General features: G+C 41.6%; 1 protein-coding gene across 5 annotated transcripts in view; it reads left to right on the top strand.

Annotated features, from left to right (window-relative positions):
* Positions 1-27,257, top strand: part of CDK6 (cyclin dependent kinase 6) — a 141,617-nt gene that overhangs the window by 48,170 nt on the left and 66,190 nt on the right. For all 5 annotated transcript variants that reach the window (XM_068934836.1, XM_068934840.1, XM_068934839.1 and 2 more), the window contains one exon: positions 11,068-11,235. In XM_068934836.1, coding sequence (XP_068790937.1) covers positions 11,068-11,235 — 168 coding nt within the window. The remainder of the gene's footprint in view (positions 1-11,067; positions 11,236-27,257) is intronic.

Here is a 27,257-nt window from a genome sequence, read left to right as displayed (position 1 = left end):
TCCGAGTCCTATTGATTTTAAATGCTATTGGGCTTTCTAATCCTGTAGGATTTTATTAATTGCTTTTTCTCAGTTGAAAAACAAAACATATTTATTTTGTTGTTCCTATGCAAATATTTCATAGAGATTATATGTATTTTTAACAGATACTGTTTTTTTTTTTAAAAAAAAAAAAGGGAAGCGAAATTAAAGGAACAGTCTTCTCCAGCCTTTTGTATCTAGTCAAGGGTTTGACAGATTTCAAAAAAGTCTTGGCTGAAATGTTCAAAGGTGCCTTGGATGTAGGAGAAGTGGTCATCCAAATCCCCTGGGATCCTTCCAAAGTCTTAGCCTTTGTTGTTATTTATCAGCATATAAACAAATCTCAGCCTTTTTGATGGCATACTGCGGACAAATCCAATGAGAATTTCCGCAGAAATGTCAGCAATGTTGCCAAGGTGTTGACAGACCGTTAGGAAGAGTGGTCTGTCAAAAATCTCTATGTATTTACATAATTTGAATGCTCCTCTGGACCTGAATCAATGTGGTCTAAGTTGTTTGCACGTTATTTTGAGCATGTTAGTTGAGTTAGTCTTTATTCTGGTTTTAGCCCTTGTGCTCAGGTGAGAGCGTAGCACAGTCATCTAACAGGACCTTGCACCTCACCTCCAATGTTAGCTGAAGTTAGCAATCCCCAGAAGGTGAATTTACAGATTTACCCTTTTAGTAGACTTTACCTCCTGAGTCCGAAGCTGTTTGTAAAGCATTTTTCTTGATGTATGTGCACAGCATTGTTTCGGCTTTCTAATCACTGACCAGCTGGCTTGTTAGTGAATAGAGCTGTGGGCCCCTTGCCATGTTTCATGTGAGGTCTTGGCTGGGTGGCCAAGCAGGCAGCCTGCAGCCAGTGTCAAAGCAATTCAAGAGGTATTGGCACAGCAGTGTCCCCATTAATTTCTGCTTGTCACATGCTGTCATGCAAGTTACACCAGAGAGGAAATGACCGTTAAAAAAAAAAAAAAGTACGCTTGTGGCACTTGGTCCCCTCCAGACGTTATCCCTGAGGTTAAACAAGTGGATACAATTAGCTGCTCTCCACAGACAGCTGCAGGGAAGGAGAAGTCTCGATTGGGGCCCCACAGCGACGTGTCTTTCCTGCGAGTCAGGAGCATCTACTGTCAACATATGCCATAGTTTTAACCCTTCACACAGTTTGAGTAAAGTAAAAAGAGCTATTACACCCAACAGTATCACTGTTAAATAGCTGTCGTGCTGATTGAGTAGCGTTATTAAGGAGGGATTTTTGGTGTTTTCTTCATAAGGAATGGCGATAGCGGCGCTTGAGGAGAATTAGCTCTTCAGTTGTCAATAATGTGCTGACTGTTGATTCTGGCGGGGAGCGAGATAGCGATTTCGGTGAACTGCTCTCAGAATCATGCTAAAGTAGTTAAAGGGAGACATATGCAGCTTTCTAAATTTTGGGTGGACTGGTCTCTCTGACTACACCTAGGGGGCTTCCACAAGGGTAACCTGAAGTGGTGATACACTTACAGTGTCCCAAAATGCAGCCTGGGAAAGCAGAAGCAAAGTCTTAAGAAGAGCAAATGGAGATGTCCCAAGATGAGAGAAGGAAGTAACTATCAAACGTATTAGAAGCAATCAAAATCTTTTTTAAAAACTAAAAGTCTAAAACTCTACTGATGTACACCCGAGGGGGTGTACACAGTGCTCCGAAATAGATTGAGTTAGCCAAGTGAGAGTCTGGTTTGTAGCCCGGAAGGAATAAGGTCTAAGACTCATGGCATCAGTCATAGGAAGGGTGGGTGACTTTGCATGTTGAGAGACAGCTGGAATTACATTAAAAGGGCACACCAAAATTCAAACTGCAGCTCTGCCCATTCTATCAAACACGTCCTGTTATTGCACTGCTAGTTACTAAATTTTGAGGGCTGTCAGTCCCCAGATAGATGCCAGATTAGGCTTCAGAGCTAAGGCACACAAATCACGGACACTATTTCAAGTCATTTGTATTGGGCTCACCAATTTGGTGAGCCAGTGATCGGTTTGGGGAGTTTCTTGGTTCATTGCAGTCCTTACCTCTTTTTCAGATGTTGGGAGGAATAGAAGAACAGAATGGGTAACAACCACCAAACCAGGGTGTGCTGTAAGATACTGCTGTCTCCAGTACAAGAAGCTTGTAATGGAGGAACAATATTAAAAGAAATTTTCCAGAAAGTATTTGGGCACCTACAAAACTGTGGTGGTATCATCCAGAGACAGAGGGGAAAATGCTGTTTGTTTATTTATCTAGGGTCAGATCTATGAATTCTGTAAGCGTGGTGCCTCCTGTAGGTTTTTCTGCTGGGTGCAGACAGTGGGAAGATTTATGAGTGGAAGAAAAGTTCATTAATTACAAAATTACTTTTAGCTGCTGTGAAAATTTCATACCCAGGGCAGATTTTGCTATTAGTCCCACATTTGCCAGTTTCTGTCTAATTGTTAAAGCAAAATTCCCCTGTGTTCTCATTTAATTTGCATGTATTTTCTCTTAAAAATACCAGTAGCCAAATAGGAAATTTTATATGTCTCATTTGCATGTCTGGTAATTCCATTTTGATAGGAATTTTTGGTACACTGAATCACTAAAGGTAAGTAAGCAGGACAAGAGTTACATAGGTTTCCTTTCAGTCATGCAAATTCTTGTCATCAGTGTGAAAAGTTAACAGCTGAAACAATGAAACTGGATTGCAAACTAGCTTCATGGGTGCTAAGCTAGAAAATGAGACATCACTGATGTGGGAAGGCTTATAGACACAAACTAATTTTGATCTGTCTGAAATGAAATGCTTCGGTACATGTGTCTCTACATGCATATATACATACGTGCACATTTCTTGTATTGAATTTAGTCTTAGGATCAAAAATACTGAGATCAGTGGTGAGTGTGTTTCACCTTTTTTTATATAACCAAAACCTACTAGGTGGTTGGAATACCGGGTGATAATCTGGCAGTATTAAGATACTGATATCAAAACTGATTTTTTTGTAGCATCCTATGAAGGATTAATCCAGGCCTCCATTTTAAGGAGAGCAGACGGTTAATTTGAACAGTTTCTTAAACTGCTGGTTGAGCCTGTTTGTCTTAATCTAGCTTTAATTAGGTAGCCTTTCCTAATAATCAGCAGTGTTATTTGCGGAGCACACGTGTCTGGAGTACTCCAGAAAAATGCTTGGTTAGTACCTTCTACAGAGGTACAAATTCAGGGGTACACTTCTAAAGGAAAACCAGAAGAGACAGCTACTGAGTTTATGTAAAGGGACTAAAACATGTTTAAGTTGCTCTAGTGGCTCTAAACTGAGTTCGGTCTACAAACAGGAGCATGGCAATAAAAAAGAAATACTGCCGCGGTGTATTGAAAGATATAAATCAATGTCAATCATAAACTTATAACAATAATCCAACATACTCCTGTTAAGACTCAACATTTTTCAAGAATATCATGGGCCATTTATAATTCAATTAGAATTTTGGCTTTTTCTGAGGGTTTTTTGCAATGTATTCTCTTTCTAATCTCCAATTTCAGACAAAGGTGAAGTGAAGTTGGAGACAGCTTTTCACAGCCTCATTGAAAGACTGGCACCTAAGTTGATTTCTTAACAATTTTTAGAAATTCAGAAGTTCAGATATGATTTTCACTTCCACTGAGACCTCTGGCAATATGAAGTGGGAGTGAGTGGAAATGAGAATGGTACAATGTGAGTAACTCTGCTTACACCAAAATGTGTGACTCTTCTGTACACTTGTGGTACTTTTGCATGAAACGGGCATACAACGTTCAGGGTACACGAGCAAGTCTGCAGAACAGTGGCATTTGCAAATTTTACCAAATTGACTGGTTATCAGCTGGTTGGCTGAATATTGTATTCCGTGCTAACTTGTGTAGGACTTTCTACTCTCAGTTACCTCACTGCTTCTAATATAACTAAATTAGTCTTCAGAATGGTGTTTTAGAGACTCCAGTCTTTCAGATATTTTATCTTTTATATTGTTTTACAGATAGTTGTAGCCATTTGAAAAAGAGATCTGTTTATTTTACTGCTTCTGCTTTTTCACTGGGCTGGTATGGAAAACTGCCGTCAGTGGGCACTAAACACTAGAACGTATGCATGCGTGCATACTTGCATGTATGAAATACACGACATAAATACTATATATACTATGTATGTATTCAGGGTTCTGCAGCAAGAAGTCCAAAGTTATATGTATACAGTGTAGCGTGTCCTCAGGCTATGGCAGCGGCAGTGGTCGTCCTTTGGACCCTGCCCCATCTCAAGGGGCATTTTTGAATGCTGCTGCAAGCCACCTTCATCCCGACAATTTGATAATGCAGAATCACTTGTCTGAACTGTGCTTTCTTCCTGATGAAAGCAGTTTGATCAGAAAGTGTTGATCAGAGTATGGTTTAAAATGTTCCTTGATCTACTCTGACTGTATGAAGTATCTTTGATACGATAAAAAAATTTTTACGTTTCAAAAATAGCTATGCAAATGTTTATTTCATATTTAAAAATAAATACAGCTGTGAATTAATTTGCAGCAAATCATTTACATCTTGGGCAGCAGCATAAAAAACCCCAGCAGCAATTAGACCAGTTCCTTGCATGAGCTTGGGAGGTGTCAGTTCCCTGCGCGGGTCATACGGGATCAAATTTGCTGTATTTTTCTCTCTCTGCAGAACTTTTTATTCTATGAGCAGAAGACATTTTGTCTTGTATAGTAAAGGTGATGAATAGGACTGAATGGATAGGTCATTGGGATTTACTGATCTCCTGTCGGACAGTAAACACTTTGAAGTTGAAGGGACGGTGCGGGGATGGCACTTGGGAGGGGGCAGCGGGGCTGGGGGAAGGTAGGAGGGCAGCCGCCTCCTTCCCTTCCTGGGCGCCCCGCGGGGAGCCTGGGACGAGGACCTTCCCGGCACGACAGGGCCGGAGGAGGAGGCAGAGGCAAGGCAGGCGGCCGCCTCTCCCGGCCGCCGACCCCGCCGGCGGCACGCGGGAGCGTCCTGCAGCCTCGCTGCCCCCGTCGCCGCCGCCGCCGCCGTCCAGGTGGGCTTGCAGCAGGGGTGTCCGGCCCCGCGCCAGGACGGGTTTAAAAAAATATATATCACTGCATTTAACAGGGAGTCGCTGAATTATTACTAACGCCTTTGGGATTCGGCGTAACAACATTAATCACGTCTTTGGCTATTCGTGTATCTGTACTGTGTAATTCCTCAGGAATGCCATTGTTTTTTTGGCATTAATGAATGTTGACTGTTTGTTACAAAGTATAACCATAGAAGTGCTGTAATTACTCTGTTTCCAAAATAGGCCCCCAAGAACGTGAAGCCTCTTTAAACTTTCTTCCAGCACGTTTAAAAAACACCCTTTAAAACGAAGGCGGCTGGTGGTTGGGAGTTTCTCCGGGCTCCGGTAAGGTGGTGGGGAGTCTCCAGCCGGCTCCTCTGCTGCTCCGAGGAGGCTCTGCGGTTCGCTGGAGGCAGCGCGAGCCCTTTCGTCCCACCAGCCCGCCTCGTGCCCTACCTATTGCTCGGTGCTGCCTTCGGCAGCCAGCGGTCGGCGCGAGGGTCCCAACACCCGCCGTCGGCAGCGGGCCCGCGCCGTCCGGCCCTGCAAGAACGGCCGAATAAAACACGGACGGATAGATAGACGCGAAGGGCCGGGGGTAGAGGAGGGAGGCTGTTGCGCGGGCGCGCGTCGTGCGCCGCGGAGGAGCGGAAGAAATGTTTTTGTAGGTTCCCAAGTGCTGCAGTAAAGAAAAAAAGAAAAGAAAAAAAGCGGGCCCAAAAAATTGCTGTAAAAAGCCTGTGCTGTAGCACAAGTTCAGAGTCTGTCTGCAGCTGAGAGAGCAGCTGCGCTGCGTTGCTCTGGTCGGCCACGCGACCAAGCACGTTTCCCTGCTTCCAGAGCCTTTCTTCCTGTGGTGCTAGGTCCTCGCATCCCCGCGGCCTGGGGGAATCCGCCTCAGGGTTTTTTTTTTTGCAGACCAGTGAGTAGAGGGGAAAAGGTAAGCTCCGCAAAAGCTCGTGTTCGCGTGTGTGCCGTCCCTCTTGGTGCCTGGGCTCTCAGGAGACCTCTTGGTTTCGGTGGGTTTGTTCAGGTTGCGTAGCCCTGTGGCCCTCTTTACAAAGACAAGATCCAGCCTCTGCACATTTCTGTGTCATTTCTGTTTAACTGAATAGATTCCTGAATTATTTAGTCGACGGCCATGCCATCCTCTTTTGGCTTAGGCAGGCGCCACAACTGCGTCTAGTGCCGTCCAGGGTACAAGGCAGTTAAGCTGGAAGCCGAGTTAGCTGTAAAGTCTTGTGCACTGGAGCCTTTTTGACGTGAGGAGCCGTAGGGCTGGGTCTGACCAACGACAGACTGCCGCAGCCTTAAAAAGCTGCGAACCCCCAAAGCGATGCAGCCGCACCCAGCAAGTGCAGAGGTAGCGCTGGAAGAATCGGAGGCAGTTTTCTCATACTGCCAAAAGTCTGGGTTTCACAACACGGTCTGCCCTCCGCGTGTAGGGTTTGGGGGATTTTTTATCCCGTACCGATGCTCCAGATCGGTGTTTGGTGCTCTGTATCTCTGTGTGCCCGTAGCCTCAGGCGCATTCAGATGCTACGAGCCTGAATGGCTTTTCCGTGCAAAAAAGTTTCATTACTTCTCTCTGCTGTATATTTGGCCTAATAATAAATTAAGATAAATATGGATTAGTTCAACGAGCTGTCTGGAGAATCTGGCTGCACTTATACAACATACAGCTTACTACAGCCAAACGCCCGTTGTTATTGCTAGAAGCCAAGGTGGTGGGTGACACTTAAAGGATCAGAGCGGTATCCTGAAACCAGTCACTTGGCGGGGGGGATTTCTGGATCCGAAGGCAGAGGCTAGGAGGGATCAGTGAAGCAATAGGGCACAGGGAGACACAGATCTGCCGGAGATGGAGGCTTTCTGCTCCTGCTGCCCCCGAGCTCAGAGACCTGAGCGGTGGGTGACGCTGCCCGCGGCACAGGCAGCAGCAGCAGCTGCTCAGCCTCCCCCAAACCCAGCCCTGGCCTCACTCACCCCCGAAGCGGAGTATGCAGGACATATTTCTGCGCATTGTTGAGATTTACGATATAACAGGATATTACTTGAAAAGTTCATCAAAAGTTGCTCCTGACATGCAGTGCTGATAAAATACCAGACTGAGGGATGCCATCACTGATACCATATTTGGTGGAACATGGAAAAGAAGCAGCATTTCCATAACAAATTTCACCTCCAGCTGTTTCCATTGCAAGACTTCTACAAAATTAAAGCTACGTTTTGCCTCTAAGGAAAGCGTATTTGTTCATTGCATCCCAAAATAGCTCAGTTTTCATCTGAATTACAGATAAATATTTTACACTTATGCATAGACCGCATTGCAAAATGTAGCCTGAAAAGTGAAAACATTGTAAGGTCATGGTTATCTGAGGGCAATCACAGTGGACTAATGTGTATAGCCTCAACTGTGGCAACAACTCCCACAGGCTTAGGGATGTTAGAAGCAAGGTAGACACGTCTCATCTGAAGCAACAGGCACTATTCTGTGTCTGTGTTTGCAAACATACGATATCCAAAGACCATTCAGAAGAGGTCATGAGCGGTTGCTCGTTGCTCATTAGAGCTTGTTCCTCAAGTCTGCAAACGCACGCGTCTGCTTCATTTTTCACTTAACTTCTGAAATACGATTTTAACTGTAGTTCAGAAGTATGGCATGCCTGGGTACTGCAGAAAGCTTTTCAGGGAAAAGCAAACATGGAACAAACTAGAAGCACATAGAAGACTCTCTTGCTGCTATTTCTAGAGCTTGGTAATTGTGAAGATACTGGTTAATCATCAGCTGATAGAAGTGAATGTACTTCCATCACATCAGTGGAATTATCCTGACTTAATCAGCTAATAAATCTGGCTTGTGCGTGTTTACAGCCTTTATCCAATTTGCTAGCAAAGGTTAATGTATTTTGGAGTTAATTACAGTATTGAACAAAACACATGGCCAAGACCAAGTCTGGTGTTTCCTGCAAGTAGTTGACTAAGAGTATGAAGTAATTTTCCAAACATGAGGCCTAGTGGACTTGACTCTAGGCTTCTGTACAGGACAAAATTAAACATTCATTTTGGGGAAAAAAAAGTAATAAAATGGCTCTCTCTTTTGTTTGCTTTTGGATTTTGAACACCTATTTATTGCTCCATTTTTTTCTATCAATAATTTGTGCAAACAAATATCAAATTCTGATCTGCATGATTTGATATTCTGTATTTAAAGCATGTAATAATAAGCCTATGTATGTCATGCAATTTTGGTTTTTGTTCTTTGCGTAGTTAGCTGAAAATTTAGAAACGGGATTATAATGGATCGCAAACAGCACATGGTCCTTTTATATGAAAATGCCCCCCTTTACACATGCAATTCTTTGGCTGTTCCCCCAAGAGAGTTTTGAACTGAAATGTCTTCATATGTATAGCAGTAAATAATAAGGGACACCAACAGAGCATAATCAGTTGTCTAAAATAAATAGTAGAGAGTAGCCTGTACAGACAAACTTTAATCTGCTAAAAGATGAAATAGGAAACACAGCTTTTTCTTTCTCAGTTTTCCTTCTTAATTTTTAATATCTTTTAAATTTACACTTTCCTCGTACACTTTGCTGCTGCCTATCTCATTTTTTGTGTGTGAAGAGAACTTCAATAAATTGTTTTCATCTTCTTTCCCTTCTGTGGGAGGAGGGAAAGAGATGTCCAGTTTCCAATTCCAAATGCTTTTTACTCTTTCTTTTTTTAAGCATACCTGGAAGAAAACTCCGAATTCAGAAGCTGATGACATTGCTTGCAACTTGCGGCTAGTGGGGCAGAATTGCCTTCACTGAGCTTGAGGAAGAAATAGGAACCAAAGCCAGTATAAGTTATGGAAAAAAAATATTGTAGGTGTGTTTGGTAACTGCAGGAATGAGTTTATATTCATGACAAATGAGTATGATGCAGAAATGTCACAAAAAAGGGACTAGCCAGGGGTCTAGCCTAATCCTTACGTTGTTTAAATTCATTTCTATCTTCATCTGGTATTATGTCTGCCTCTTGAATAAAATAGTTAGGCAGTGAAACAATTAAATACATACTTGAGATAACCACATGCTTAGACGTGTCTCTTTCTGTGTTCTTTATCTCTGCAAGATTGATCCAAACACTGTTGCGATTTGAGCTAATTTATGATAGCACAGACTGACCAGATATGGCATGTACTAGTTTTGTCAATGCCCGAAGCCTGCAGAACTGTAGTCCTGGCTCTTCCACATGTTTATGAGCTGCACAGGGAAATTGCATAGACAGATGATTCAGTATGCCTTGGCTATTTGTTTTTAGAGGGGTAAACTCTATTGTACTAGTTATCGAAAGATCAGATCTCTGTTTTGCCCACAGAAGTGAAGGCAGTGAAAGGCAGCAGCTAGTCGGGAACGGAGAGTTCAGTTCACTATTATCCTTCAGAGATGGTTATAACTAACTAAATGTTGTCACAGCTTACGTCGTTTCTCCATCATTTGGACCTTCAAATCAAGACTGATCTCTTTTTGAGCAATCCACTGTTACTACCATTTAGCAGACAATTATAAGCTATATGTAGAAATGGCCATGTTTTATCAGAGGTCAGATTGCTTCCCGCCTTAACATCTATGAATTTTATAATACTTTCTGTAGAGATAATCAAAGGACATTACATGGAAGTAGTAATTTTGTATTAAAGTACATAGCAATGCATCCAAAAATGCATCCAGCTGAAGTAGCATTATCAGGTTGAGTGTTCTGAGCTATTTTTAACCTGTTTTCTGATAGCGTTCCTTTGAATAGTGTGCCCTGAATATTTTCTTGAAAAAATGTGCAAGGGTTTCCCAATTCCTGTGATGATCTCTAGAAGAGTCCGTAAAGAAGAACAAAAGCAACCAACTTCAATTTATCCTTTTTCTCATGTTTCTTGATATCCACCTCTCCAAGATCATTTTGGTTGCTAACAACAGGATTGGAGGACAGCCTGCTGCATGGCTAGTGGAAAGGGTGTATGCCACCAGCAAACACAGAAACGGGGTTTCACTTGGTGCCCGGAGCAAAAACAGTTTTTCTTTATCCCTTTTGTTTCTTGCATTCTTTTGTTTCTTCCCTTTGTTTCCTGTCACAGCATCTGCTTATAACTGTTTTGCAAATATGATTTTCAAGTTGACAGTATCCTTCTAATTTGGAATTCAGGGGATTTCTAGTATTTAGTTTTGAGTTCGTTCGTTCATTCCTTTCATGTCACTGGGATTGATGTAAAACAATGAGTACAGATGAAATGCTTTCTTCAGCTGTGGAAATGTCATAAAAGATTGCATCACTGTAATACAACAGAAGGCAAAAATGAGAACTGCTACTTACGATTATTAGGCTGATTTGGTGCCAGACTTTGATCTGAAAGTAGTTCCTGTCCTATTCTGTAAATTCTGTGCAGTAGATTTTCCTAAGTACTTTTTTCCCCGTGACATTAAATCCTGACAACACAATCATATAATCAGCTTTTCTGATTAAAATACGTCCTGCGCCTGTTGAAGTGAATGATAACATTCCACTTCCGTGGGGCAGAACAAAGCATAGACTTGTGAGATGCAAAGTGGTGGGTGGTTTAAAGTTAAGAGCAAAAAGCTGCTATATATTTTTCTTACTCGGACAGCATTCTTTTGAAGTTGTCCTGGGATTGATGGACAAGCTTTTGCTATTTCTTTAAAGTGTGTTGACCAGTCTTTATACTTCTTTCAGTCAACCTCAAATCAGTCAACTGGAAACAATACATTAATGTGATAAGTACACCTGTGCAAGTCTGCCGGCTCTAGCAACATCCTGTCTGTTTTATATTAATAGCTGTTTTTATCTCCTGTGCACCTATTCAAGTCAATACTTAAATTAGTTTTGCAGATTACGGCAGCGAGTTTACTTGTTTGCTGCCTTGTCTTGATAATTATTTATGGATTTCTTCTTTGTATTTAGGATATGATGCTTCAGTTGTTTCGGGGACTGGATTTTCTGCATTCACATCGGGTGGTACATCGGGACCTGAAACCCCAAAATATCCTTGTAACCAGCAGCGGGCAGATAAAGTTAGCTGACTTTGGCCTTGCACGAATCTACAGTTTTCAGATGGCTCTAACCTCAGTGGTAAGTTTCTGGAGGCTTTTTTTTATTTTATTTTAATGCAGTAATGTGCTTACTCTCTATGTTCATATGTTTTTGTCTCCTGTTATAACTCTGCTTCCAAAGCCATCTCTGCAGTTGAAATTACATGTGTCTGTGAAGACAATTGTTTTTCCAGTCAGGACTGAAGTTGTTGTGGTTATTTTATAAAAGTAATCAATTACTAATTACTGGCTCTAAATTAAATCGTGACTGATTACTGAAGTAATGTATATACGTGCTAGTTTTCCAAAACCCCTTAAATCTGGCTTCTGTTGTGATACTGGCTTCTTCCATACATTAAGCTAGACAGGTTGGGTGAAAATTTCCCAGGTTACCTAGTTTAAGATAAAACTGTTGCTGGCCCTCAGGGAGTCTTGCTTGAAAACCTATGCAGATACTTTTGAACATGCCACACTGGCCATGTCTCTGAGTTTCCATCCCTGTGGATATGGGGCTGATACATCCTCCCATATGTCAGCGAGCGCTTCTGGGCAGGGTTGCGCTGGAGGCAGTTCAAGGGGACCTGGCAGCTGAAATCGGAGCCGTTGCCCAGGCCAGCTGCTGAAAAGCACCTCCAGTATCTCCAGGCCCCCTGCCACCGTTGCCCCTCTGCCGGGAGCTCTCCTGGGCGCGCTTGGCTTGGCCGTGAGCTCGCTCCCGGCAGGGCTGGCCCTCGGCGCTGATGCTGCTGGGGAAGCCCTGCCAGCTCCACGCTTTGACCCTGTTTCCACACTTGCTGGCCCTACCCCCAGAATGAGCTGCTCTTAACTTGGCACGACGTCTCTAGGCTAACGCGTATTGAAGATTAACTGTGCTGCATATGTGTTGGGTGTCATTTGGTCTTGTTGCCCGCCTATTAATTTTTTCGTTTCTGTTTTCTGTTCTGAGTATCACAACTGTGATGGTAGTGTCACTTAGATATACTAGAGACAGGGAAGAGAGAACTGCTGAGAAAGGAAACTGAAAGGAGTCCACTTTGCACTTTACTTTGTATTTAGAAATCAGCCTGTCTCACATTGATAAAAAGTAATCCATTGTTATTATTAGTTACTGTAAGAGCCTTACCACAGTTCTGTAACGTAAAAATGATTTTCTGGGTTCCGGCTTCAGCATGAATGAAGACAGGAAGACACAGAAAATGATATCATCGTGTTGCTAAACATAGGAAAGTATCGTCTTCACATAAAACATATGTAAACTGACAAGTTTACTCAGTTGTGTTTTTGGGTTGTTTTTTCATTGCATGTAGGATGTAGCCTAATCCAAAGCCAAAAGAGCCTCTGCTGAGTTCAGTGAGGACAAAACAGCTTTGACGAAAAGGAGGAAAAGGTTCTTCTTGAACTGCTGCAATTTTTCATTTCCAGGCAGTCGGTCAGAAACAGTAAGACCTTCAGTGACCATTCCTATTGGTCATAAACTTCCTCAAGCCAAAATTGTTGAATGTTGTAAGGCTGCCAGCGGGACTTTTTTGAAAAATTCTATATAAAATGAGGAAAAGTCATCTACGGAGCTGAGCAGGATTTCGATTGTGATCGTGTAGGCTGCATAGGGAGAGGGACCAAAAGCCCCAGAACCAGAGGGCATTTCCTGAGGCAAGAACATACCAAGCCCTGCTTGTAACAGATCGTGGCCAGAGTTCCTGGGTGAAAGAAAAAGCGCAGCATCTCCTACTTGTACAGTAGAAAAGGTGCTTGAAAACCTATTAGCTGGTACCCTTAGTGCTGCTGTGCATAGCAGTCGTTCAGGCTAAGGGGTTGTCGGCATGAAAAGCTGTACAGTGTTAGCACAAGCATTCAATTGTTATTGCAGCTATGCTAAAGGGTAGTAAAAGAGCTGCATTAGTCCATGACCAAGAATGAACAAAAAGTGTGGGTATAGGCGTGGAGAATGGCTTTCACACCCAGAACTTACTCTGGTATTTTCTTATTTAAAAATCACACCTCTGACCAAAGTTGGTATGCTGGTGCAATTTTCATGTTGAGGACAGGCCTAAGAAAAATGATGCTTTCTTAAGTTGAAAAAGTTAATGTCTTTTGAAACACCTAGTGTGTAACAGTCCTAAAATCAACCTTTGGCTGGCCGTGCAGTAAGCTAGAGGGGGGCCTTGCTTACAGTGTGATGATCTAACTTGGTTTTCCAAGTGTCGGTCTTCACTGCTCCTGCAGACTGAGCGGTGGTTAGAAGACTTAATGATTATTAGTTGACACGGTGAGAAAGACAATCGGTTTTCCTTGTCAGAGTGTAACTTTTATCTTTGGTTAGCTGCTTTGCTGTACTAATTCTTTTATATTTTTTCCTCCATTGAAACTCAATACGAGAAACAACTTCTAAAATACCCTCTTCCATTTTTTAAACATAAAAAGATATTCTTGATCTTACTATTTCCAAAAGTAAATCTAAATTGCAGTTCCTTTGAAGGTACTGGCTAAACTTGCGTTGACTTCAGCAGGGCCAGATTTGTTTTGAAGTGAAGAAAAAACGTGAAGACAGCATGTGTGTAAACACAAGTCAGTCAGTAACACTGCTAGCTTGCAAGGATTTGCTTTGGAGTTCTGTTGAAAAGCGATAGCGCAGACAGCCCCATGCTAAAAGGCACGCCGCATGTGCTATCATTGCGATCAATACAAGAGCTCTGCATCGTTTCCTTCAGCAGGGAAGCGTACTGCAAGATAAACTGCAAGAATGATCTTTTGAGGTATTAGATCATTCCCAAGATGCATCCTCGTTTTTTGCTCACAAAGAAGCTCTTCAGATAGGGAAAAGCACTTGCCATGAAAGTAATCCCGTAAGAACTGATCCAACCCCCATACTGTGGGTGCTGCAAACGGTAACTTCGAAGCCGTCTCTCCCTGATAGCCAGTTATTTCCACAGCGCTCCAGAATCCTTCTGGCAGATCAGACGTCTGGGCGTCTTGCTGTCGTTTAAAGAAACCTCTCGATATTTCCTTCAGTAAATGAGTAAAAGATTCAAAGCGATGTGCCCCATGCTGGGGGCGGGGGGAGGACACTCCTCCCAGCTGCGGCAGACTGAGAACTGAGACAGGTCTGAAATAACAGCGCGAGAAACAGCGACGTCGGGGGGGTTCTCGGGCGGTGGACAGCAGCGCACGCTTTTGGTTTCGTACAAAGTGAGGCTCTTTTTCAAGTGCTGCTCTTGGCCCTTAGGGAAATTTTGAGTAGGCTTTGTGATAACAGAGAAGCTCCATAGGGAAGAGGAGATGGATTGATGTGGCTGTGTAATTTTGGAGTTTGATGGCAAAAAGCTGAGGACTGTCACTTTTTTCTGTGGTTGAGAAGAATGGGCACTGAGTTCTGACTTCCTCCGGGCGAAGGAGCAAGTGGCCGTCTTGAAAACTGGAAGTTATACTGTGAGGAAGAAATAAGGCATTTATCTGTGCTTTGTTGACTGCTCACTGCCGTAAAGAAAGGAAATACAGATGAATCATGGCACAGCAGAATGCTAAGGGAGATAAGCGTGTGCAGTTGTGAGCGCAGCATCTACACAGAGCTGAGCACGTCCAGGTTTTAAGTCATGACCTGCCTTAACGAACCTGAGGAAATGCTAGGGTTTGCAGCACGCTCGTAATGTGCTCTTTGAAAACATGTGCGCTTTAAAATAGGTTGCAGCACTGTCGAAGGTTTTTTCCCCCATGAAATGTGAACAAAATTGTTTTATATTTTCCTTTTAAAAAATAGCTTTTCAGCATTGCTGAGCATCAGAAGGGAAAACACATCGCTTTCTCTGCCGATGTCCTAAATTGTTTCATACTAGGCTCAGCTAAACTGATCATTAAAAAGAGAAAACACAAAAAAACCCGCACTGTTACTGTCAGTGAATAATTTTAGATTACGCTAGCATTTTATTTGAGTGTTTCTTCAGGATAAAAACTTTCCATCCATTTCCTGGCAGTCACTTCAGCACAAATGGTTTACATGTCACATCATGCAGGAACTTGGATTTCATTTTGTTGGTATAGTAGCAAGGGAGCATAAAATAATTTTCACTAACCGGGCTTACTTTGTAAAAATAAATATAGAAATTAGTTACAGCAACAAAAACAACAACAAAAAAGACAGAAAAAACCCTCTTCCAAAGAGGAAAGAGTGCTTTCCTGTTTTCTGCCCACTGTTGTATTGTGAGATACTAATAAATACCACCTGTTCGTAAATAATGCGAATGTAAACTCCTGTTGGAGCTAATACCATAGCTGGGAGCTTGAAAACAGCACGGCCAAAGAAGTTTCTTTTGCTTTTGCTTCCTTTTTTTTTTTTTTTTTTTTTTTTTTGCCACCTCTTTCTGATACGCTGCTTCCTGAAATCCACGTATTTATCAACATGTGAAACACCCTGCAGAGCCCATTCGTGTGCTGGACACATTCCAGCGAACCTGGAGCCTGTTTCAATACAACTTTAAGCCGAGCTGCGTTGGGTAACCTGAAATGGATATAAAGGGCCCAATTCAGCCAGCTATTTAAAGCTCACACTTAACATTAAGCACAGAAGTAGACCTATGGAAATGAATTAATAATCATCTTCCTCTGGTGAACCGGAGTCAAAATCTGGGCTGTGCTAAACAGAGTGCCCTAGTGGCATCAGTACGTTTGCACTAGACTTTATCTCGTATTTAATTTGATAAGGATATAAAACTTCCTCCTTCTGGCAGGTGGAAGCGACATTGTTTGGGTATGCACTGAGCCTTCACTGGTGTGAGGAGCACATCACCTTAGGTCCAAAGCCCGGTCTCCAGTTCTTGCCTCACGGCGTGTTTCCCCAGTCCACCCAAATGTCCCTGAAAAGGAAAATGAGTCACAGACAGACATGCAGAGGATTGAAATATGTGTTGTTGAACTCGTGAGTGCTGCTGCTGAAAGGCTGTGGTTATTTAGGAATGCAGCACAATTAAATTGGTTGGTTTATTTAAGGAAAATCTGTCTTTCCTACTAATGCAGAGTTCTCCATAAAAAGCCCATATATCTGGCTTTGTGAAGAAATGAGGGAATTTCTCTGATATTTTAACATCTGGATAGCTGAAGGAAGCTTTATTGTATCCTCCCAAACACCCTACAGGAAAGCTATTTCCATCACATAAAATGAGTCATTTATCTCTGGTGCCATCTTAAGAATAAAAATCTTTATCAGCACATTGACAGTAAAATCTGCAGCTGACTGAAAATATCTCAACGTGTATTTAAGTTGACTTCGCTCAGATGAGATGTTTACTAAGATAGCTCAGATCCCTATGGAAGTAGCAATGAAAAAAACATTTGCTAAATGTGACAGTTGCATCAAAGGCCAATACATGGCCATACATGGACAACGTTGTGAAATGTGAAGAATAAAAGTTGTTTTTATTCACCTGCGTGAAGATCATATAGGAGCACATAGGATTATTTTCAAAACTGACTCATGATTTTTGTCACGCAGCATACAACACTTTAAGGTTTTTAAGATTTGTCCAGAAGAGCCAGACTAGATGTGCTCAGAGAGAGAGACAGAATTCATGGTAAGGCTGTTATTTCTAGAAACACTTCCCAGAACTAGTATTCTAGGGGTGCAGTTGCGCAGTCGGCGTAAGTGGATGTAGTATTTGTACTGCTGCTGTGAACGGATGGTCCTGCTTTTGGCCGCACACTCCCATCGCTTCCCTTCCGTCGGCCGTAGTGGTCGCGTGCCTGCAGTCCAGTTGGAAACGAACCCGCCAGAAAGCAGTTCTTCATTTGCCGTTGGACCGGCTGATCCAAATCACTGCACGGCCACGGGCGTGAAAGCCAAGAGGAGGGTGAGCAGAAAGAGGGGCTCTTCCGCTCCAGAGACAGCACGGTCTTCGATTTGTTGGAGCCACTTATGAAACCACATCGGAAGCCTTCAGCTGAGGACGCAAATAACTAAACTCACTCAAACGCGGAAACGGTGTTTCCAAACCGAGCGGCTCACGCTGACTTACCCTGTTTTGAAGATGTTGCATCAGTTACTGGTTCATTTCAGGCTCTTACCGTATCCGACTTCGAACAAACTTCCAAGGGTGTCTGCATCCATGTGCTGGAAGTATTTGTCAGCTCGGCGGTGCCAAGGCCGGAGCGCAGGGCTCGGGGCCGTTCCTCCGCAGCCGATGCCACGGCTGCCCCTCCGGAGCTGCAGGAATGCGGGGAATGCACTCCTCTGCTCTGATTCAGGCCCAGGTTTATCATAAACCAGAAAAAGCCTATCTTCTAATCTTTCAAAGTAAATTATTTCACGTAAACAAGCAAATTGGCTCCTCATGGGAATATTTGCTCTGCCAAAAAAGCTGCTTTTTAGAGCTATAAGCAGTAGAACATGTATCATGTGATTGCAGAGTTTGTCCACGCTGAGCTGCGAATGTTTTGCAGCCCTGTAGGTTCACTGGTGCAGCCTTGCCAGATAAATCTGCCTCGTACTGGAGGGAAAAAGGCAAGAGGTACAACTGACTCCTAGTACGATTCGTATCAGAACAAAAGGAGGTTTCTGCGAGGTTGGACCAAAGGCTCACCGTGCTCAGTATCAAAGGATGATGGCTACCAGAGGATGCTTAGGAAGGAGAGTAAGAGCCAGCTTTTAGCAGTCAAAAATCTAGTGATTTCCAGCACTGGATCATTTCCTTTTTAATAATTACGGAGGTACCTGTCTTCTGTGAATTCATCCAATTCCTTTTTGAATCCATTTATACTTTTGTCTAATTTGCTTCTGGAATGTAAGAAAAGCTCTTTGTTTTGTTTTAAATCTGACACCTGATAATTTCAGTTGGGTTCCCCTTAATTCTAGTTTGGTGAGACATTCCCTTTTTACCTCTGGATGAAATTTGGTATTATTTTGCAGCAATGCGACTCCATTAGAGGAAGAAAAAAATATTCAGTGCAAATAAGCCTTTCACCTGTTGATGTGAAGCTAACTTAAAATACTCTCTTTCTTCTTTTGTCTTCTCTTTGTTTTCCTGCTTTTTCTCTTAGCAGTGTACAGCAGATATGGTTGCTAATGGTACAGCACCAGCTTAGAGTTTTCATACTAATATCTGGTGAGCTCACTCTAGGATGTAGAAGAGCTGAGTTTAAAAAGAACAGGAGGCTGTGCTTAATCCATTCAAAAAAGGAGTATTTGTGTGTGCGTGCGTGAGGAAAGAAAGGCACAAAATGACTACTGTGTATTTTCTCTATATTATAAAAGAGTATCCTGCTATTGTGTGTCCTTACTTCTATCTTCTGTTTTAAGATTTGAAAATATGTGGTGCATTTCCCCCACCCAGTGATTTACATCTTCTTTGTACTATTTTTCTGTTGATTTAAGCAGGTCTGTTTTTATATCTACTCCCAGAGATAATTGAGAGGGTTGGATTGTAAAAACAATTTGATTGTTTGACAAGGTCTCTCCCTGTGTATTTACAAAACTGTTCCCACATAATTCTAAACCATCCTGAAACACTAAAATAGAGCCTCAGGTTATGCTCTTATCAGAGCATACAAGGTAAGCAGGCTTGGGCCTGTTTGGTACTTGAATTTGAGGCAGCTAAAAAGTTACAGGAAGACAAGCAGAGAAAATAGGGTGCTGCCCTTTGGGTTAGTGCTGTTCCAGAGGGAAGGCAAGCGTCTGTACACCGCTGATGGGAGTGCTCTTAGAGCTTTATATGTAATAAAACTGAAGTCTCTGACGCTTTTTGCAGTGGTATCCCTCAATATTCTCTCGGCACTGGCCAAAGTCCTGCTGTAGAATATATTTCTCACCAAAAATTCCCTTGCACAGGTACACCTGAAAAAATTATTCTTAGCCTAACAACAGTTAGTATTTGTCCCATGTTACTGGGTTGGAATTTTAGAGCTCAGAATCGTGCCATGAAATCCGCCCCGTCCTCTTCTGAGTCAGGCAGGATTGTTCTCTGTTATGTCACTTCTAATGTTTTGCCCATGTTAACTTTAAATGTGCCAAAAAAATAGGGATTCCATCACTTCCCATGGGAGCCTGTTCCAAAACCTCTATATAATCACTCTCAGAAAGTTTCCTTGATGTCCAGCCTTCAATTTCCCATTCTTAATTTAACTCCATTATATTCTTTGTTATTATATGCTGAATGGTAGCAGATGTCCAAGGCCTTGTAGCTGGCTTCCTGCGTTAGAGAAATGAGTTACATATTGCTGTATACATTAGTCCCTGCAAAAAAGGAAAAAGATAATTTGTTTGCTAAACAGTATAGTAGTCCTAGTTTTTCAGATTTTCAGTGAACGAGAGAGTACCAATTAATTAATTTAGATTTCTCTAGACTTCCCATTTATTCAAATTAAGTGGATAAAGGTAGATGAAAATATGTTATGCTGAAAGAAGAACTGTTGAGCTAGAAGGTGAATTCCTCAGTTTGGGGGATCTAACAAACACCTTGGAAACAAGCTACAAAGATCACGGGCTGGCTGAGAGTCACTGGCCTGATGCATGAAAATAGCAAACGGAAATTTAGATTGTTGCATGTAGGATATTTTAGTAGAAATAAGAAAATATTGATGCCACAACACAAATTACCTGATGCAGAATACTATGTTCTGCTCCATTCCTTTGCCTTTAGGAGAAAATTTCCGACAAGAACAGGCACAGGGAAGGACAGATTACTGGAATGATCAGGGAAGGGGGAACCTATTTTCCAAGAGGACAGAAGAAGAGCCCGATTTAATTTAACAAAATGAATTGTGAGAGCAGATACAATTGATATCTAAAAATATCAGGAAGTGAGCTGGAGAGGGAGAACATGAGTGAAAGAACAATGGTGGCATGAACACTAGGTAGCTTAAACTGGGCGTAAATAAACTTAGGCGGGAGGTTAGAAAACAAGCTGTGAGATTCTGAAGCAGCCTCCAGCAGGACCAGTGCAGGCAAGAAAAATAACTGATTTTGAGAGAGAGCTTGACCAGATTCTGTGATGCAGTTGGCAGATCTTGATGACTGAGGCAGTCCGTTCAATTCCATATTTCTGTATGAGTCCCTTCAAGATTTCATGTGCATTATATAGTCAAACTTACCAAAGAGATTTCCTTCATGAGCTCCGCCCTGAATCGAAACAGCTTTCAGCAGGTCAGGAGGACCAGCGTAAGTGTCAGAGCAAAATCGTTTTCCGAAGCAAGAAACAGTGAGCTACTTAGCCCTATTGGGTGGAGGCAGAACAAATAGTGGAGCTGGTCTCGTAAACCAAAGGCAGCTAAAATTAAAATAAAGGCTAAGGTGAGAGTGCAAAGAATTAAAATTGTGAGATATAAACAGAGAGACACTTCACTAAAGAAGTGAAAAGAATACCCATAAGTTTCCCAAACAGGGATGAAAGATGATCTGAAGGCAAAAATGGAATCTTTGTTGGGACAGCAAGTTGAAAACGTCCAGATGGATTGGGAAGTCTGGTTGCAACATTCCCCATCTGGAAGTGGGCTGAATCTGGCAAGTCACATCCATGAATGAAAACCAACCTGACTGCAGCAGATCAGAAGGTTTTCCATGAAACAGAGGAGGCCAGACAAGCTTGGATTGACTTGGAACTGGCTAACAGAAATGAGCTGCAACAAGGACTTGAGCTGAAAAATCAACACGGGAAGTTAAGCAGAAATGCAGATCACTCTGGAAGTGGAGTGAACACATGGATGTGAAAGTGGGCCAGCCAGAAGACTGGAAATTTATATGGATTTTTTTGCTTGATGTAACCTACAGAATTACATTTTCCCAGCTCAAATAATAGAAATGCCTGCTAAAAATCCTGGGGAAGCTTTCAGCGTTGTACCCTGTATGAATGGCGAGGGAAAGGAACGGAAAGGAACATTTCAGGAAGCCTATTCACATCATCTGCTTGCTATAAAGCCATGAGACATATGTCTCAAAGAAAGACAGCCATCAGTCTGACTGGTCCTAGATACAGCTAAGAATTAGAGAGAGGAAGAAGAGGGAGAGACCTGAGGAGACTTGCCTTCTTACAATATGTGGATACCACTGAGTCTGACAAGCTGCATTAGCAGTGATCGGGATTTGCAATCAAGATCAAAGGAAAGAGGTGAAAGGCCCTTCAGGGGTCTGCGAGATTTGGCTTGGAGCTTGGGTATTTCCTTACTGAAAGGAATCAGAAGGTGATACAGCCACTGCAGAACTTATTTATCAGAAATTATAGAAGAACAGCTCTATGTTTAAAAGACACAATGGAAAAGGTGATTCTGATCTGATAGATGTATCGTTTGTAGACAAATAGAAAAAATTAATAGATTCGATTTGATTTATAGTCAACAAAAATTGACATCAGTGCCAAGATCAAGAAAGAATTCAGTTAAATGCAGGTGTCACAATAAACGGCTACAGAATGTTTTTCCATTGATTTGGATCAGATTTTTGATCATTTGCAGACCCTAAGTGACAAACAGTGGATGTTAAAAAGAAAAAAAACCTAACTAGCATTGCAAAACACACACCAGAGAAGCTAGTAAGTACAGGTGTAGGAGAAAACTCCCATGGAAAAAAGGAGGAAAGGTGAACACCTGCAAGTTCATGTTGATTTTATTCTGAGGTCATGTTGTCGGTTTAAAAGAGGAATAACAGAGTAGAGACTTTCTCCTTAGGAAGCAGGAGATTTTTTTTGATTTAACAAAGATATAAGTTGTACCATGTGGGCCCAGCACAAGATTGTAACCATGGAAATGTGCCACCTAAACAGCTACTTCATTGTTGACCAGTAGCAAGGAAGAAATAAAAGAAATATATTGAGACTGTGATGTGCCTTCAGCTAGTTCTTGGGCCTTTCCCTTAACTCTGAGTCAGAAAAAAATGGCAGCCCCAGGTTTTGTATGGCTATTAACATCCAAAAAAATTCCCTGAATGCTATAGTGCTTGTTTTCCATCCAGACTGTGAATAGTAGGTAATGTCAAATGGATGCAAACGAGAGATGAAAATACCCTAACATATCAAACCAAGTTTTGTGGCTATGCAGAGCAAGAGCGCTTTGGCTGAGGCAATTTGTGTGGCTAGTGGAGGAGGCAGTTCAAAGCATTTCTTTCTCATGTTCTGCATAGGTATGCCTGGTGTGCTTAAGATAAGTGACTTCTTTTTGGAAGCAGCTCACCATCTTTCTGCCTTATTCATCGCACTGATGATCTGAAAATATATTGGCTCCCTTCTGCAGAACAGAAGGAAAAATGCCTGGAAGATGGTAAGCTGCTTCCAAAAGATGTCTTCTACGCTGAGCACAATGTATGAATGGGGGAGTTTCCACTAGTGACAAGAAAGTTGCAGCTGTACAGAACTGTCAGCTCCACAGCCACTCTCACATGTGCGCGGTTTTGTGTTCCTATTATAGGAAGTTTATTTATGCATTGACCAATAACGCAAAATGATTTTAGGTAAAAAGCTGTGTCAGTGGACAAAAGAGCATGACTTTGCATTTTCAGTGTCGGAAATGGTTCTTGTGAATTCTTCTGCCTTCACCTCTCCATATCTCAAAACCATTTTTGTCTCATATTGGGCAAAAATCGTAGAGCTTACAGTTTCATGGCAATATTGACACAGAAGCACCACAGACTAGAAGACAAAGATCGCAGTTGTATAGGAAGGACTTATCATGCTAGTTATAAGAAACATCTAGCAGTGCTTAAATCTGTACAGTGTTTTCACTCATTGATGTGGGAGAAAGTTTGAGGTTAGGACAGACCATGTGCCTTGGTGAAGTTCTAATTGCAAGCACAGCACTAAGTGAAGAATTTGTGGTCAAAGATACATATCTTCTGAATTTAGTGTCATCTTGGAATAACGCAATGATAGCTTTTTTGACAGCAGTAGGAAAGCCCGGAAGTTAAAAGAGGAGATACGGAATAAAGAGTGGAGAGAAACAGCAGATATCAGTGAAAACAAGATTCAACTGTACTTGCACGTTCGGGAATTGGGAAATCACTAATCAAAACAGACTCAGTAGATGGCAGGGAGAAAATGGAAAACTGGTGTGGGAAGTGTCATGGTTGCATGGCAAAGAAGTTTCTTGCTAAGATAAAGATGAAGGTGGCTTGCAACAGTAGCACTGGTAGTAGCAATGAAGCATATGTGCACATTGATGTGTTTAAACCTGTGCATGGTTTAAACCATTGGTCAATATTTGCTGTTAGCACTAGACCGTTTTTTGAGACAGCCTAGCGTTCACATAGCAAGGAACCAAGAGGCTTGATAGTAGCAGACATTGTAATGAGTTAATTCTTCAGTAGATGTGGGATTCCAGGCGAGTTACATACAGACCTAAGGGAAAAATTTTCATCGGGAATCTGCAATTTTTAAAACATTTCAGTGAAAGCTGGAGTTTAACTGCGTACCTTTGTAGAACAGCACAAAAGGGACTGGAATCAGCATATGACATTCTTTTCAACAGAATATAGAAGTCACTAAATGTATAAAGTATGCCTCAGCATTTATTATATGTGTCTAGCTATGAACTAACAATCTACCTTTGCATTGTCCACGCTATATGAAGATCATGAAACTTCTGAAGAATCAGAGGGATTTGGGCCGTTTGGTCTGTGCATAAATTGTCCTAATTTGGAAGAGCTCACATGTTTCTAGGGAAAAATTGATGATCATCTCTGATCAAAGTCAAAAATGCTCAGTGGCTTACAAATGTGTGCAAAAACTTTACAAAGAATGGTTTTGGTATGGTCCCAGAGAGCTAGTAGAAATTAATGCTGAATAAATGCAGAGAGTGATACTCCCCATTTCTGACCTGAATAAATGGAGTGATAAATAGGAAACTGATAGATAGAGCCACAGCAAACCCAGCATTGTCCAGCCAATCCCCACTGAGCACCTATCACATTTATAAATATCTGCTGCTGGAAGAAAATTGAAAAAACCGTAGATACGTTCCCAGTTAGAACAAAACTATCAATGTGTGTCCCTCTGTCCCAGGCAGAGATATTACCATTAAAAACCACAGCCATTTCTTGGGGATTTCTGAGAAATAGTTGAAAGGAAATTAGATAAAGAAATAAAAGCTATAAAGAGATTTAGATGGTTGCATGAATATGTCCTGTCATAGAAGTACTATAAGTAGGATTTATCTGACCAGATGGAGATGTCTACGTCTAAGTTAGTCAGTAGAGCCTAGACGTAAACCAGAGGAGACCTCCTTATCAGTGTAGTCAGTGGAGCAAAGAGTGAGTTACCTTAACTGAAAGAAGACATTTAACATAGGTCAGGTGCCAGCGGTACCTATTTCTTTCCATTGACTGTCAAGAGAACTCAGAGTGACCAGCTGGGATGTGGACATCTACACTGTAGTCAGATCTAAAGTCAGGTTAGATGAATCCAGCTCAAGTCAATCCTAAAACCGTTAGAGTTTTTGTTCTTTTCTTTCTGTTTGGGATGAGTGATAAGGAGCATCGCTGTCAAGAATGCCATTGAGATGAGGGCAGAGCTGGGACAGCTCAGAGGAAAAGGGCTATAACTGAAGCATAAAAGCAGCTCTCTGTTTTGGATAAGTGTATAAAAGCGATGGAGAACTTTTCTGGAGGATATAGCTGAAATAATAAGAACCACCACCCAAAATACAGGACACGTGCAAGGCCGTTAGCAATCTAAGCTATGTGGGTGAGTGGGTTTCGCTGAAATCTGAGTGGAAGTGCAGAAAAGCCAGCAGTGACTGAGGAGATATCTGTGAGGAAGGGAGAGAGGCAATGGGAAGCGGTACAGAAATGCATAGTCACGCACAAGCAACAGGCATCAATAGGAACATATAGAGCACACGCTGAGAAACCTGAGAGGTTCTGGGTGGAGTGTTTGGAGTTAGTCCTGGAGGAAAGACTGGAGGAAAGACTATCTCCTGGTATTTGATTTGTTCTACACCTTTCTTATGAAGGAAAACAGAAAAATACATGGCTTCCATCATCACTTCACATCTTCTCTCCCCTCTTCCCCTAGCCTCTGACAGAAATAATGTACAAGTTCCCCTCAGGCAGAAGAGGCTATAAACTAATACAGCCTGAGGATGTTCTGTCTTTGAAAGACATGGAATGTTTTTCTTCTGTATATACATTATTACATAAACAGCCAAAAGATTTTGAGCGTCAGAAAATGCAAGGCCTAAGTCTGTGAGACTTACTACCCCTGAAAGTAAGGAGCAAGCTCAGAAATGAAAGCTGTTGGGAGGTGCCGATGTATAATATCTTTGGGAGTACTGTGAATCAAAATTAGTCTTTCTGAGGGGGCATGATCTTTTCATAATACCACTTATGGCAATAGTTTTCCGAGGGTGAGAAAGTAATATTTTGGAATCCACCTGGAATACCAATAACAGTGAGAAACAAACCAAGTGCTAGTTTGTGCTAGCACTTCTTCTGCTGACGAGCTTTGTGGAAAAGGTAAACTAACTGTTTGATTCACTCTGGCATAAAGCCTGGCACTTCTTAGGTGAAGCTGAACTTTTAACTCTTTTCTGTGGTCCACTAAAGAGCGTAGAAGACAAGTGTTTTTTTCATGAAAAGTTACTTAAGATTATTCTTCATGGAAAACAATCGTTTCTGGCCTTTTTTAAAGTGCTGTCTCTTGGACAGTGTGACTGACTTCTTCAAGTGCAAGAAAGGAGCGTGGCATGGATTTCCTGTTAGCACTCATAGAAACTTGTTTAAAGGTTTTGAAATCGCAATGGAAAAATAGAAGAACCTTTGAATATTTTTTAATTTGTTGGGTTTTTTATTTTTTAAGGTGTTTTGTGTCAATCAGAATGTAATTGACCACACTTTTGGTGATGATTCTGTATTTTTAACCAGCTTCAGTGTGAGTACTTTAGAGTAAATTTCTTCTAAGGTTCACTAAGGCTAATGTGTATTTCTTCTAAAGTTCATTAAGGGCAATGCAGTTTTAGTTACCTTGCAGATATGTTATGGATCTCTTCAAAGCAGTTGCTTCTGTCATTTTTTCTGTAATTTAAATGACAGTACATCTCAGAAAACAGTTGAACTGCAAGAATGAGAGTCTAGCTGATGCGTTTTAACCCTGCTTATTTGGAGATATGTTTATCAAGTTGTTTTTACGTGCAGTACTTCATGTTGTATTTGAAAGGACAGAACCAACCAAATCATTCTTGAAATGCGGAAGATTGCTGGAAGATTTGAAAATCTTGGTGTGCAGTTTAGTATGTTGGGTTGATCTAGGTGCTGTGTTTACGTTAAGAAAAAATGTAACTCAAAACGTGCTGTCACTATAACATCTAGACAGAGAGCATCAGAGGTAGATATGTGTCTTAATGTGATGATATTTTCTTTAGTTTTGTTTACCTATTTATATTCAGGCTCTGTAAAATGAAAAACAGCTTTGGAAATGTAGCTTAAAAAATTGGAAGTGCTTTACTTGTTTGTGCTTTTTTACGGCTATTGCAGTAGGTCATAATGGCCACATACTTCAGCTGGTATAAATCAGCATGGCTTCCTTGGACTAGGCCAATTTAGAAAAGGGATAAGAGGGTCTGTTTTTAAATCAACAGTGAATATTTTGCATTTGCTTTATTTTTCACTTCCTATTTAATTTTTTTTACTTAATTATCTTATTATTTCTCTCTCAGTGTCTCATGCTGCTCACTTCTTTCAACAGATACTGTTGCTTTGACATGTAGGGGACGGGTTAAGTTAATAAAGACACCACTGGCAGGGCGCAGGTTCAGTGCTACTAAGCTATGGATAGATTTAAGCGATGTGTGACATTAAAGACATCCTGCACCTTATGTAATTTAAACAGAAGAAGAATTGAATAAGGAGGGGCCTGCACACGGTATCAGTTCTTGTGGGAAAATATGCTTCAGTGACTTACTGGCACTGGCTTTGGAATGTGGCATTTAAGAGTACCTTTCTACAGTGGGAAAGAATTTGGTCAAGAATAAACAGTCTGACCTTGTTAAATGGACCAAAGTCTGTGCATAACCTAGTTCCAGAAAACTAGTTTTTGCCAGTCTATGAAAAAAAAAAAAAAAGATCAGTTTATAAAAAAAAAGCAACTCGATTTTCTAGAGAAA

Source organism: Struthio camelus, chromosome 2, assembly GCF_040807025.1.
Source record: "Struthio camelus isolate bStrCam1 chromosome 2, bStrCam1.hap1, whole genome shotgun sequence".
Lineage (NCBI taxonomy): Eukaryota > Metazoa > Chordata > Aves > Struthioniformes > Struthionidae > Struthio > Struthio camelus.
The sequence above is the reverse complement of the archived record's forward strand: the minus strand, read 5'-3'. Positions and strand labels throughout refer to the sequence as shown.